The sequence below is a fragment of the Octopus bimaculoides genome, chromosome 24, assembly GCF_046866305.1.
Source record: "Octopus bimaculoides isolate indiv1 chromosome 24, ASM4686630v1, whole genome shotgun sequence".
NCBI classification, from domain to species: Eukaryota; Metazoa; Mollusca; class Cephalopoda; order Octopoda; family Octopodidae; genus Octopus; species Octopus bimaculoides.
The window spans coordinates 21,625,412-21,639,320 of NC_142951.1; the positions used below are offsets into that span (position 1 = coordinate 21,625,412).

At 38.7% G+C, this 13,909-nt stretch overlaps 1 protein-coding gene across 8 annotated transcripts in view; it reads right to left on the minus strand.

The window, feature by feature from the left end:
• LOC106875169 (ADP-ribose pyrophosphatase) overlaps window positions 1–13,909 on the minus strand; it is a 111,703-nt gene that overhangs the window by 10,707 nt on the left and 87,087 nt on the right. For 7 of the 8 annotated variants that reach the window (XM_014923199.3, XM_089340958.1, XM_089340960.1 and 4 more), the window contains 4 exons: window positions 9,383–9,469; window positions 5,633–5,738; window positions 3,223–3,366; window positions 865–982 (listed from right to left, as the gene is read on the minus strand). In XM_014923199.3, the coding sequence (XP_014778685.1) occupies window positions 865–982; window positions 3,223–3,366; window positions 5,633–5,738; window positions 9,383–9,469 (455 nt within the window). The remainder of the gene's footprint in view (window positions 1–864; window positions 983–3,222; window positions 3,367–5,632; window positions 5,739–9,382; window positions 9,470–13,909) is intronic. The other variant, XM_089340957.1, reaches the window with a different exon arrangement.

The following is a 13,909-nucleotide window of genomic DNA, read 5'->3' on the forward strand; positions in this document are numbered from 1 at the left end:
ATGGGTCTTCTCGAGTACTGGTCCTTGGTCATCTCCCCTCCATAATGCTCAGTGTCTTGAGATCAGCCTTCAATACACTAATTGTGGTTATTCTTGTTATTTAGTGCCAGTACATGTGTGATCTGAAGCATTCCTGTTATGATCATCTTTCTTTTTCGCTCCAAACATAAGGTATTTTGGGTTACATTAATTAATGCATCTGTGTTTTCTTAAGATAGCAAAGTAAGGTTTGAGAAATGTCTGGATGTTTCTACTTAGGGAGAGGTTTGAGAGATATCTGGCTCATACTACTCAAATTCTCTTTTGTTAAGCAGTATCATTCTCACCCACCAACACCACCACCACACACCCATGAGGAGAACTTCTGCATGATTGCTTGACCAACTAGAAAAAGTACCCAACAGACTTCAGAAAGAACAGACTAGATAATGTAATCTTAGATAAATTATGTTTAAAAAATATAAGATAATCACAGCTACAATGTCTATGATCAAAAATCTAAAAGATTACAGATGATCTGCATCAATATAGATTACAGATGATTAGAGACAGTCTGTGATCTACACCAATAGATCTAAGTGGTAAGAGGTCAAATCAGAGTAGGTATGTGATCTGAGAGAGAGAGAGAGATTAAGCTGCTATTTCTAGCAGATCAAGAGGCTATATGGAAGCTCCATCACTGGCTCAAAGGTAATGGTGATGGCACTGAGTATGTTAGTGGTGATGGTGATAATGGTTGTAGTGATGATGATGTTGAGGTATATAAGGATCAAGTTGATGATAAAGACGATGGTGATAATAGTTGCAATGACTGTAATGCTGATAATAATGATGGAGATGATGAATCTCTGTTAAAATACTCACCAGCAGTTAGTGTTAAATTAGCCACACTAGTTCCATTGTCATCGTGGAAATTCATAGCAACTGTTTCAATCCAAGAATTGTCTGTGTTCCTGATATCATCCACATAACCTTTATATACCTAAGTATAGATGAACAAAAACAACAGGAGAAGATGACAACAGTTGAACATGGCAACAGAACATGATAACAGTTGAACATGGCAACAAATAAACATAGCAACAAATGAACATGGCAACAAATAAACATTGCAACAGGTGAACATAGCAACAGGTGAACATGGTAACAAGTGACCATGGCAAAAGATGAATTGGGGTACAGGACAATGAGTAAACACAAATAGATGAGCATAGCAACAAGAGAATAGAACTGATAATAGAGCAAAGTGAATACATGCTTTGCAGTTGTTTACCCACGGGTCAACCTCAGTGTATATAGGACTACATTATGCAATGTATCCTTTATCTTTTTAGAAAGTAGGGGTAATTTGAGGGACATGCAGCTATTTTAGCAGGATGTGTAATCAAAGAGGTTCCCTTGTTTGTTGATTTTTCCTTGAAAGTTATTTATTTGATGTAGTTGTTAGTTGATTTTGCAGCTGAATGGGTGTCTCTTTCTATCAGAACACCTGTACTTCAGACCCTGTGGTCAGTAGTCCTGCAGTCCGGTAATGTATCCTCACACCCACCACATGACAGCAATATAAAACCATGCATAATTTTACCACTGTTCACTTATTCCTGCACAAAGGAACTCAGTTACAAGTATTCCTCCAAACTTTCACTCATCTGTGTTTTTTTTTCCCTGCTGATATTGATTTCTTCTAACAATTGTTCGGACTGGACATCGGCCAAACTAATCTGACCCATGTAGGAGGAGTAGAGACAACAACAATCACATGGATTGACACATTCACATGACTAGTTTAATCTTTTAGCATTTAAACTGACCACACCAGGCTCAAATATTCTACCTGTTTTATGTTCAAACTGACCAGATCTGACCTCTCACACCTACCTTATAATGTCATTTTACAAATAAACAATCATCGTCATCATCATCATCATCATTATCATCATCATCGTTTAACGTCCGCTTTCCATGCTAGCATGGGTTGGACGATTTCACTGAGGACTGATGAACCAGAAGGCTGCACCAGGCTCCAATCTGATCTGGCAGAGTTTCTACAGATGGATGCCCTTCCTAACGCCAACTGCTCCGAGAGTGTAGTGGGTGCTTTAATATCATTTAAATCTCAAAATTACGAGATAATGTGAAAGAATAAGGATTACATTTGAGTAATCCGACACATGTGTGTGTCTGTATGCGTGTGCAGTTGTGTGTATGCGTGCATGCAGGTATGTCTCACTGTTGTGGTTGTTCTTCTTTTGACCAAAGTCTTTACTGATCAAGCTGACTTATAATCTGGTTTGGCCATACCATCTTTTACCATCTTTTACAGATAACTCAAGACTGCTGTTCAAACACATGCTTCCGGTCACTCTGAGTTATTTTGGTTAGCTCATTTTTGTGGCTGTGTGGTGAGAAGCTTGCTTCCCAACCACATGGTTCTGGGTTCAGTCCTACTGTGTGGCACCTTGGGCCGACCAAAAACTGAGAGTAGATTTGAAAGAAGCACACTGTATGTGCGTGTGAGCGTGTCTTTATGTTTATGTTTGTCCCCCACGACTGACTGACAACCAGTGTTGGTGTGTTTATATCCTCAGAATTTAATGATTTGGCAAAAGAGACTGATAGAATAAGTATTAGGCGTAAAAAAGAAATTCTGGGGTTGATTCGTTCAACTAGAATCTTTCAAAGCAGTGCTCCAGCATGGCTGCAGTCAAATGACTGAAACAAGTAAACGAATAAAAGAAAATGAATAAGAATATTACCTAGGCTACAAATTTGTTCACTCTTTTTTGTATAAGTCCCTTGGCTACCAGAGTCAAGATTGGATAAGTGTTGTGCTGATGATGCCTCTCAAGGTAGAAACATGTGTCCATGACTAGTTTCTATTCTCCAGACAATAAGCCAGTCCTATACTCTAATAACATGTCAACTTTGGAGAATTTGCCATTCTCGAGACATAGTCCATTTTCCATGTGGAGCTGGTCTTATTAAGCGAAGATAATTTGAATAAATCAAGAACTTATGCTGTATGGTATTTGATATACCTGTATTATCCAACACATCCATGCTTAAAATGCTATATTTTGGCTGGTATTTTTAGGTTGAATGGTTACATAGATCCTCTATAATTGGTTAGTGTGTATGTATTTGCATGTTTCCATGAGTATGTGTATATGTATGTACACCAAGAATTTAGTTAAAGCACGCAAATGTCCCCACCAAACTCACCTCTTTGCCATTTCTAAAAAAGACTTTTAAGCATTTCCGTAGTTTGTCTCGCTTCTCAGGTGTTAAATTTAAGGCATTCAAAGCTTCTTCACTAAATTCTCGTTGTAGTGTGGTAGTTACCAATTCTCCAGCATCAACCATACCCTGAGAAAAAGAAACATATACATATACATATGCACATACACCAACTCATACATGGGTGTCACGGGTGGGTGTTATTTACATGGTACCACCAACGACCATGATTCCTGGGTGCCAATTTACATGGCAGCAGTATTGACCACAACAATTCACAGGTACCATTTACATGGTACCATCAATGACCATGACTACAATTCATGAGTGTCATTTACATGACACTGACAAGGTCACAACTGTGATTTCACTTGGCCTGACGGGTCTTCTCATGCACAGCATATCGCCAGAGCCCTCGCTCACTTATCACCTCTGAGAGGCCCAACATTCAAAGATCATGCTTCACCATCTTGTCCCATGCCTTCCTGGGTCTACCTCTTTCACAGGTTCCCTACACAGTTGGAGATTGGCAAACAGGAAAACGGAACTCAAAATATAAGTACATATATTTTTTTATTATTAACCCTTTAGTATTTATAATGGTCATATCTGGACAAAATATCCTACTCGTTTTTATGTTAAAACCAGCCAGATCTGGCTTCTCACCCCTACCATACAATGTCATTCTAAAAATATGCAATCACATCATTGAAATCTCAAAACAGTAAGAGAATACATAATTAATTGAGAACTACGTGGATAAATAAGTATTACATTCAACAAAGTAATCAGAATGCTAAAGGGTTAATAACTGGCAATGAGCTGTAAGGAATGCTTGATAGGACAGAAAGGGTTACAAGCATAAACAGAATGCCTATACACACACACACATATATACATACACACACACACACACACACATATATACATAAAGGCGGTGAGCTGGCAGAAACGTTAGCACACCGGGCGAAATGCTTAGCGGTATTTCGTCTGCTGATACGTTCTGAGTTCAAATTCCGCCAAGGTCGACTTTGCCTTTCATCCTATCAAGGTCGATTAAATAAGTACCAGTTATGCACTGGGGTTGATATAATCGGCTTAATCCGTTTGTCTGTCCTTGTTTGTCCCCTCTGTGTGTAGCCCCTTGTGGGTAGTAAAGAAATAACACACATATATACATACACACACACACACACACACACACACATATATATATATATATATATATATATATATATATATATATATATATATATATATATATATATATACACACACACACATATAAATATATATATATAATCATTATCATCATCATTGTTTAATGTCCACCTTTCATGCAGGCATGGGTTGGACAGTTTGACAGCGGCCAGTCAGGTGGAAGATCACCCCAGGCTACTGTGTCTGTTTTGGCAGGGTCTTTACAGCTGGATGCCCTTCCTAACACCAACTACTTCACAGAATGGACTGAGTGCTTTTTATGTGGCACCAACACTGGTGAGGTCAGTTTCGACATGGTTTTTATAGCTGAATGCTCTTCCAAATGCCAACCACTTCACAGTGTGGAGTGGATGCTTTTTATGTGGCACCAACACCAGCAGGGTCACCAACTAACTTGCAAGACATGGAATATTGAGAAGGGGTATTAGAGAAGGGGATCTTGTGTCAGATGATGAAAGAGTAAAGTGAAACAGAGAGGAAGAAACAAGTGTCTTACTATAGAGGAGGTGCATACCTGGCCAGAGAAAGAGAGAGGGGGGGGAGAAAGAATTTCTGAACTAAATTTTCTACAGCCAGATGCTCTTTCTATTTCTAACCCTCACCTGTTTCTTACCACAGCCACACTTGCGCCTATGGCCTCGCCTGTGCCTAATGCATATATATTTACATGCACAAACAGATGTACACACATGGACACATTTTTCCATTTGAGTGGAGTGTAATGAGAGGAATGAAGAGTGTAGAACGAATAGCATGGGTAGAAAATGGTTGGATGATGCATTGTGACTATGTGTACTCCAGCAGAGTATAGCTGAGTCGATTGTAACGAGATGGTACATGTTCCAGTAGATCATGGATGAGCGGAGTGCAGTGAATATGGCTAAATGTTGGAGTCATAGAGGGTAGTTCGGTAGTACATAGTTATCATTAGTCTTTTAGCATTTAAACTGGCAATATCTGGCCGAGATATGCCTCCTGTTTTAAGTTCAAACTGGCTGGGTCTAACCCCTCAGACCTACCCTACAGTTTCATCCTAAAAACAGACAATCACACCATCAAAATCTCAAAGCTATGAGATAATACATGATAAATTCAAAGTAATATGAATGAATAAGCTTTACATTTGGCAGAGTAATTTGAATGCCAGAGGATTAAAAAATATAAAAGTGTTTACCCCAGGAATGGCCCAGTCACCAGTGTCTCGTCTTTGAATGGCAATAAACTGTAGTACAGGTTTACCATCATGACCTCTGACCTTGTCTCCATCGACCACCTTCCACCTGGGAGAAAAAGAAGAGATCAAATTTGAATAGTTGTACAACAGATGTGTATACATATAAATACAAATATATTAATGTAAACTCATGCAGATGTTTTTATACACTCAGACAGACATATTCACATAAATACACTAATGAAGGTGCATGGCCTAGTGGTTAGGCTGTTGCACTCATGATCACTAGACCATGGGTTTGATTCCCTTACCAGGAGTTGTGTTGTGTTCTTGAGCAAGACACTTCATTTCATGTTGCTCCAGCCCCCTTTTTGATCAGGAGGAAAAAATATTGGCCTGCTCGCCTAGCCAGTGAGGTGGCATCATTTGAAGGCTAAAACAATGCAAAAAGTGCATCGTGACCAGTGATGTGTAACAACATCTGACAACCTAGTCAGATACGTGTGTGTGTGTGTGTGTGTGTGTGTGTGTGTGTGCGTGCGTGCGTGTGTGTGCATGTGTGTGTCACACTTATACACACACATATACATTCAGAGTAAAGATAAAGAGTAGAATATACAAATTGTAATTATACACCCTAAAGATGAGCTATATCCTTTAAAAAGTGTGTGTGTGTGTGTGTGTGTGTGACAAATCCGCCATAAAGTACATACCAACTAATATTTAACCCATTAAATCCTGTAAGTCAATGGTTCTCAACTGGGGTCCATGCAAGCAAAATAGTAATTTTGGGATCAACAGTATTATTTTAAGGATCCATGAAAAATTTTTTCTTTAGATGTATTTATTACAAGAAACAGCGAGGTTTCTTTCTCTAACACTTAACATAGTTTTACATTTTCTTGCTAATGTATGCAGGTGAACGTGTGAAAAACTAAATAGGAATTTTGAAAGAACTATCTATAAGACTAGTTTTTTAAATGTCAAATAGCTATAGGGTGTCCACCAGCATAAAATAGTAATTAAAGCGGTCCATAGATAAGAAATGGTTGAGAACCACTGCTGTAAACCATAAAATTTTTGATGAATTGATGGTAACAAACTACCTTGAGCTAGATTCAATTATATATATGACCCTTAACCCTTTATCATTCAGATTACTATATCAAATGCAATGCCTAATTTACATTGTTTGGAATTGATCATGTTTTATCTTGTTTGAGGTAGTATCAAAGCATTCCTGGACTAGTTCTGTAGCATGCCAACAGATGGCAGCATGTGGTTGCATGTGCAGTGAGAGCTAACAGTGACCTTCACGAGGCAGTGTGCTGAGTGACATTGCTCTGTTTACTTCACAAGTTGAGAAATTTGTGTTTTTGTGCTGTAGCTTGTGATTTTTGTCATGGAGAGGAAGTTGGAACAAATAGCCAACATGCTCTGTTTACCTTGATATGAGATCACTGTGTTGCACACATATGGTTGTGATGCATGTGCCTGGTGTACTCTTATCAGACAAGTAGTCACAATGGGTATATTGCGCTTTGTATATTTGTACCCCTGTACCACTTGATGGCATGAATTACTCTCTCACTTCATAATAATAACAGGAGCACTCAGAGAGCCCAAACCTCCACCAAGGCAACACCAACGTCCTCTCAATGATTATCCGGAGATGATTTTTAAAATGAGAATATCTGAAATAAGCTTGACTGCTCTCACAAACGAGGATACTAAAAATGAACCCGACCGCTCTCAAAAATTAAGTAAAAAAAACAGGAAAAATAATCCAGAATCCCAAAATCTAATCAGTTTGTGTCAGTCACGAGGCCAACCATCCCTAAAAGTTTCATCCGAATCCATCTAGCGGTTCTTGAGATATCTTGTCCATGGACAAACAAACATAACTGAAAACAATACCTCAGCCTTCACTAAGGCGGAGGTAACAACAACAACCCTGAACTAGACGAAGAACCTGAAGCCACTGCCACAAAACAAGCAAAACGGATCAAGCTGACTGCAAAATGAATGGTGGAGACAGAAGCCTCTGCATGGACAACATATATTTCGAAGTCGAAATGCTGGCGCAGACCAAGCAACAACCCACCAGTGGCTGAGAAGTTCGCGACTGAAAGCAAAGATTGAAGGTTTCATATTGGCAGCACAAGATCAAAGCTTGCTTACCAAAAACTACCATTTCTTCAAAACGGTTCTGACCCTAAATGCAGATTCTGAGATACGTTTGATGAAACAATAGACCATCTCATCTCGGGACATCCAGTGCTGACACCAAATGAATACAAAAATTGTCACAATAGGGTGGGACAGTATTTACATTAGAAAATAAGTAAACACTACAAAATCAGCCCTCCTGCTTACTGGTAAGAACATGATCCTGAGCTGGTCGTTGAAGGTAAAAATGTCACTATCCTCTGGGATTTTCCAGTCAACACCGACAGAACTACCCAGGCTAATTGGCCAGACATAATTATTAAAAACAGGGAGGAAAATACTTGTAGACTAATAGATGTAAGTGTTTCCTCTGATAAAAAATATATCTATAAAGGAATTTGACAAATTAAGTAAATATAAGGACCTGGAAATTGAAATACAAAAGATGAGGCATCTTAAAGTGAAAACTGTTCCTGTTATTGTAGGTGCTCTAGGTATGATAAGAAAGGGATGTCAGAAACATGTAGATAAGATCCCAGGAGACCCAAGTCTCAGAGAAATCCAAAAGATTGTGCTGACAAGTACTGCATACATTCTTAAAAAAACCCTATCATTTTAAATGTCTGTGTTGTATTGCATGAAGACATTTTACTACTACCCCTGCCGCTTCCCCTCCCCAAGCTTTCAGTCATATTGTAATATCTCTTATCCTTCACTCGCCCTAGGACGCTGGGTGTGTCTTGGCAAGTGATTGTAACAAACATGCAGATTAAAAGTAAAAAATAATAATAATAATAATAATAATAATAATAATAATAATAATTCAGGGCAGATGGATAAGACATGTTTGAATGAAAGATGACCACATTCAAAAACTTCTTTTGTATGGCCAACAAGTAGAGGGATACTGTGGTAAAGGAAGACCTGTCCAGAGGTATAAGGATAAGTTGAAACAATCACTAAAATCTCTGCAAATCTCTACAGCTTAATTTGATATCTTGGGAAAGTTATTGCCTTGATTGATCTGCATGGTGTAAAATGTGTCATGATGCATCAAAACAACTTGAATTAAAGAAACAGAACAATAAAAGAATTATATCCTGCAACCAACAGACACATTTGCTCAGTTCCAGGCAAAATCAAAATCATTAGTGCCCCCATTGAGCAAAATCTATTCCTGGACTCAAACTACATTCAAGCCACCATCGCAAATAGATGTAGCTTCTTTTATTATCTTATTTTTAAAGTTGTTTTTCCTTTGTCTCACATTTTCTCTCTTTTTCTTCTTAAATCCTCTCCTTCAAACACTCATACATGAAAATCAGTGTGAGTAACCATCACTAATAATAATAATAATAATAATCATGATAATGATGATGATAATAATAATAATAATAATAATAATAATAATAATAATAATCCTTTCTACTTTAAGTACAGGGCCTGAAATTTTGGGGGAGAGGGATAATCAATTATATTGGCCCCAGTACTCAACTGGTACTTATTTTATTGACTCCCCCAAAAGGATGAAATAATAATAATAATAATAATAATAATAATAATAATAATAAAAAGAGTAACCTTGTAATGATAGGGTCAGCAGCATGATTAGGTCCCCAACGACCTAGTAGTCCACGACCTTTGATACCTGTTCTACCATGTGGGTTCCTGCAAAAATGACAATAAACAAGAAAAAGAAAATAAAAAAAATATTAAGCAAAAAAGGAACAATGAGGTGAAACATTTATGTTAATGAAGGGATCTCTTTGAGGTTACAAGGCCTAAAAGAAATAACAGTGAAATATCCTTCAAATCCCATTCGACCATCCTCAAAAGGAAGGACATTTAATAATGTGGTCTTGGATGTGTTATGCTTATAAATAAGATGGGTTGTCATGGTTGGAAAGTCTTTGGTGTTTGGTCATCTGGCTCAGGAGTAACTATAATGACAAACGGAAGGATATATTAGATATTATGATTCTAGATACACAATGTCTGGATAAAAGACAGGATGGCCATGGTTAGGAAGCTTTATATATACATAGGCGCAGGTGTGGTTGTATAGTAAGAAAATTGCTTCCCAACCACATGGTTCCAGGTTCAGTCCCACTGTGTCCTTGGGTAAATGTCTCCTGCTCTATACATAAAGCATAAGGCTCTGGTAGATGGAAATGGAAAGAAGCCCATTGTATATATATCTCTTTCTATATATGTGTGTGTGTGTGTGTGTGTGTGTGTAGTTGTGTATGTCTCCTTGCTTTGACTGCATGACAGTGAGTGTCCCTGGCATACAAGTGGTGTCCTTCATTCCAGTCTTCTGTGATAATCATGTCTGGTCATAGAGAAACATTATTTGGAAACAGGCGAGGGTTGGTAACAGGAAGAGCATCTGGCTGTAGACTATCTGCCTCAACAAATTCCATCTGACACATGCGAACATGGAAAAGTGGATGTTAAATAGCTGATGATGATACATACATACATACATACAGAGACCAGTTGAGTTAACTAGGAATTCTCTATGAGGTCACTCATTCTGCTAAAAACAGCAGTTAAATTTTCATTAAATGAAAGAATCATCTTAAAGAAAAGAAGGACAGGCTTTGCAGTGTAGCCCTGCCTTACATATACCATATCTAAATAAAGGGAATTGTTTTTTGATCATAGGTGTTCAGAACCAAAGCTGACCTGTGGTTAAACGACAATGACATGAAGAACACTGGATGTCAAACACTGCAGACAGGTGTTTATAACAGTTTGCTGAGTAGAAGTTATTTAAAGGTGACAAATTAAATGCTGCTACCGCTGTTGCTACTACTACTACTACTACTACTACTACTACTACTACTACTACTACTACTACTACTACTACTGTCACCGCTGCCACCACTGCTACCACCACTACCACCATAGCTTTCAGGAAGATAACTGTAGTTTTGTAAGAGCAGCTGTCATTTTACAGCTGGATGGATGTTTGCCCTATAGCTGTAAAGAGTCCTGTAAAGTAGGGGATGTTTTGGGACGTAGATGTGTTATAATCAAATCCGGGAAACTGGAGCAAAAGCCAGTGCCATGGGTTGTAGAGCATGGAATGACATCATCAGCAGAGTCTGATTTCCAGTGGCACCCACAACAAATTGGTTGAGAGGACAGCCTCCCCCTCTGGACACCTGTTAGGGATTAAAGAAGAAGAAGAAGGCGAAGAAGAAGAAGAAGAAGAAGAAGAAGAAGAAGAAGAAGAAGAAGAAGAAGAAGAGGAAGAAGAAGAAGATGAAGAAGAAGGCAAAGAAGAAGAAGAAGAAGAAGAAGAAGTAAAACAGCAGTAGCAGCAGACCCACCAGTGAAGGAAACTACATTTTTGACTGACTTAATAGTTGTGGTGGTGGTAGTGGAGGTGATGATGGTGGTGGCAGCGACAGTGGTGGTGATGGTATGTTTTGAACATGTGAACTCAGATTCAAGCATGTCATCATAACAGCACAGTACATTACTAGCTTTCTCAACACTTCTATATTTCTGAACAACTATACTGAGTTCAAATTCCCCTGGCAGACACACAATGACCTATGTTACATTGGAGCTACTATCACTCACCATCATCAACATCATCATCATCATTTTAATGTCCACATTTCCATGTTTGCAATGGTTGGGTGATGTTTATTGAAGCAGATATTTTTACAGCCAGAGCCTCGCCTGTTCCTAAGTAAGATTACCTTGCCCCATGGCCAGTCATGTTTGCACAGAAAACTGGAAATGAATGACACAGCTTCCAAGACAGTGACAGTTATTCACGATGAGGCACAAACATACACACACTTACACACTCTCTCTTTATCTGTCTCTCTCTCATGCACACACACGCATTCTTACATACATACATACATGCATGCACACACACACACACACACACACGGCACTTCATTCAGTTTCCACCTACCAAGTCCACTTGCAAGGCTTTGGTTGGCCAAGGCTACAGTAGAAGTCACAAGGTGCCATGCACTGAGACTGAACCTGGATCCATGTAGTTGGGAAGCAAGCTTCTTACCACAAAGCCTATATATATATATATAGGGAGAATTCACAAAAAAAAACAAAAGACGAAGACAGGTGGTGTAGGCAACAAACAGATGTATTAGTATAATGCTCGGGAAGTGAAAAAGTCTTTAACGTTTCAAGCCTATGCTCTTCCACAGAAAGGAACACAGAAAGAAACATGGGGAGAATATATATATATATATATGATGGGCTTCTTTCAGTTTCTATTAACTAAATCCAGTCACAAGGCTTTGGTTGGCCTGAGGCTATAGTAGTGTAGTAGAAGACACTTGGCCAAAGTATCATGCAGTAGAATGGGACCTGAAACCATGTCATTGAGAAGCAAACTTCTTATCCATACAGCTACGCCAGCACCTACTTGGAATGTTTTTGCTTTGATAGCATTGTCAGCAAAACTGATGGGATAACAGATGGAAGAGAGGAATTAACCCTCAGACCATAGACTTAGCCTGAATGTTAGCAACAGAGTGCACTCCCTTATTAAAGTGGAAGAACGTCCCTGGAAGATGATAAACAATCTGGAAGACTTGCCATGAATGACACCCCCGAAAATGTGGTATTGTGCATCGAGAATTCATGCTCCAGCACCAGACAATTAATCAAGAGTTCTGCTGTGACGTTTTGAAGCATTTGAGGGAGGACATTTGGTGAAAGCGACTGGATCTGTGGAGCACAAAGAAGTGGATTCTTCATGATGACAATGCACCCTGTCACTGAACTCTTCACACTTGTGAGTTTCTTGCCAAAATCAAGATGGTATTGCTTCCACCCCTGCTATATTGGCCAGATTTAGCACCTGCAGATTTCCATCTCTTCCTCAAAATGAAAATGCAGCTCAAAGGTCACCGTTTTGACACCGTTGTTGAAATCCAGAGTGAATTACAGAAGGTCCTCGACTTGCTTATGGAAAATGACATCCAGGCCAGATTTCAAAAGTAGTAGGAAAGCTGGTACCAGTGTATTGCAGGGCAAGGTGACTATTTCGAAGGAGATGATGTTAAAATTTAGGTAAATAAGTTATTTTTTATTAAACATAACAAATCCTGGAACTTTTTGATACCACTTGTAAGTCATCTACTTGAGAACAGTAATAGATCCCTCTGTCTGGCTTCCACCCATTTTTCATTTACCAAATTTCACTCCAAAGAAATTTGTCAATCTGAAGCTATGGTAGAAAATACCTGGCTACAAGACTGAAGCTAAAACCATGTTGTTGAGCAAACCTGTTAACAACATAGCCATTTTATAGACTAAAATACATAGTTCTTGATTTCATTCTACTGTGTGGTACCTTGGGCGATTGTCATCCACTATAGCCACAGGTTAAGGCTACAATGAATGACAGACAGACAGACAAGAAAGATGACAGGAAAATAGTGTGTGGGAGGTGAGGATATTTTAATAATAGGTGATAATGCCAGGAATGTTAGCACATGTTTATCATGAGACATTAGAGGACAAATGATAAAGACTCAGTGTGACAACTGTTATAACAACAACAACAACAATGGTTTCAAATTCTGACACAAGGCCAATAGATTGGAGTGGGGGGGGGGCTAAGTCAACTACCTCAACCCTAGTGCTCAGCTGGTACTTATTTCATTGACTCTTGAAAGGAATGAAAGACAAAGTCAACCCCAGCAGAATCTGAATTCAGAACATAAAGACAGATGAAATACCACTAAGCATTTTGTCTGGAATGCTAACGATTCTGCCAATTCACTGCCTTAATAATAACAATAATGGTTTCAAATTTTGTGGGAGGGGATCGGTCAATTACATTAATCCCAACTGGTACTTATTTTATTGACCCTGATAGGATGAAAGGCAAAGTCGACCTGGGTGGAATTTGAACTCAGAATGTAATGACAGACTAAATGCCACTAAGCATTTTGCTCAGCATGTTAATGTTTCTGCCAACTTGCTGCCCTAACAATAATAATAATGATGATGATAGTAATAATAATAAATTTAAAAAATGACAACATTATCGTAGCCATGTGTTGAGAGGGATCCTTTTGGGGTTTGAATAATTCACCTCTGGAAACA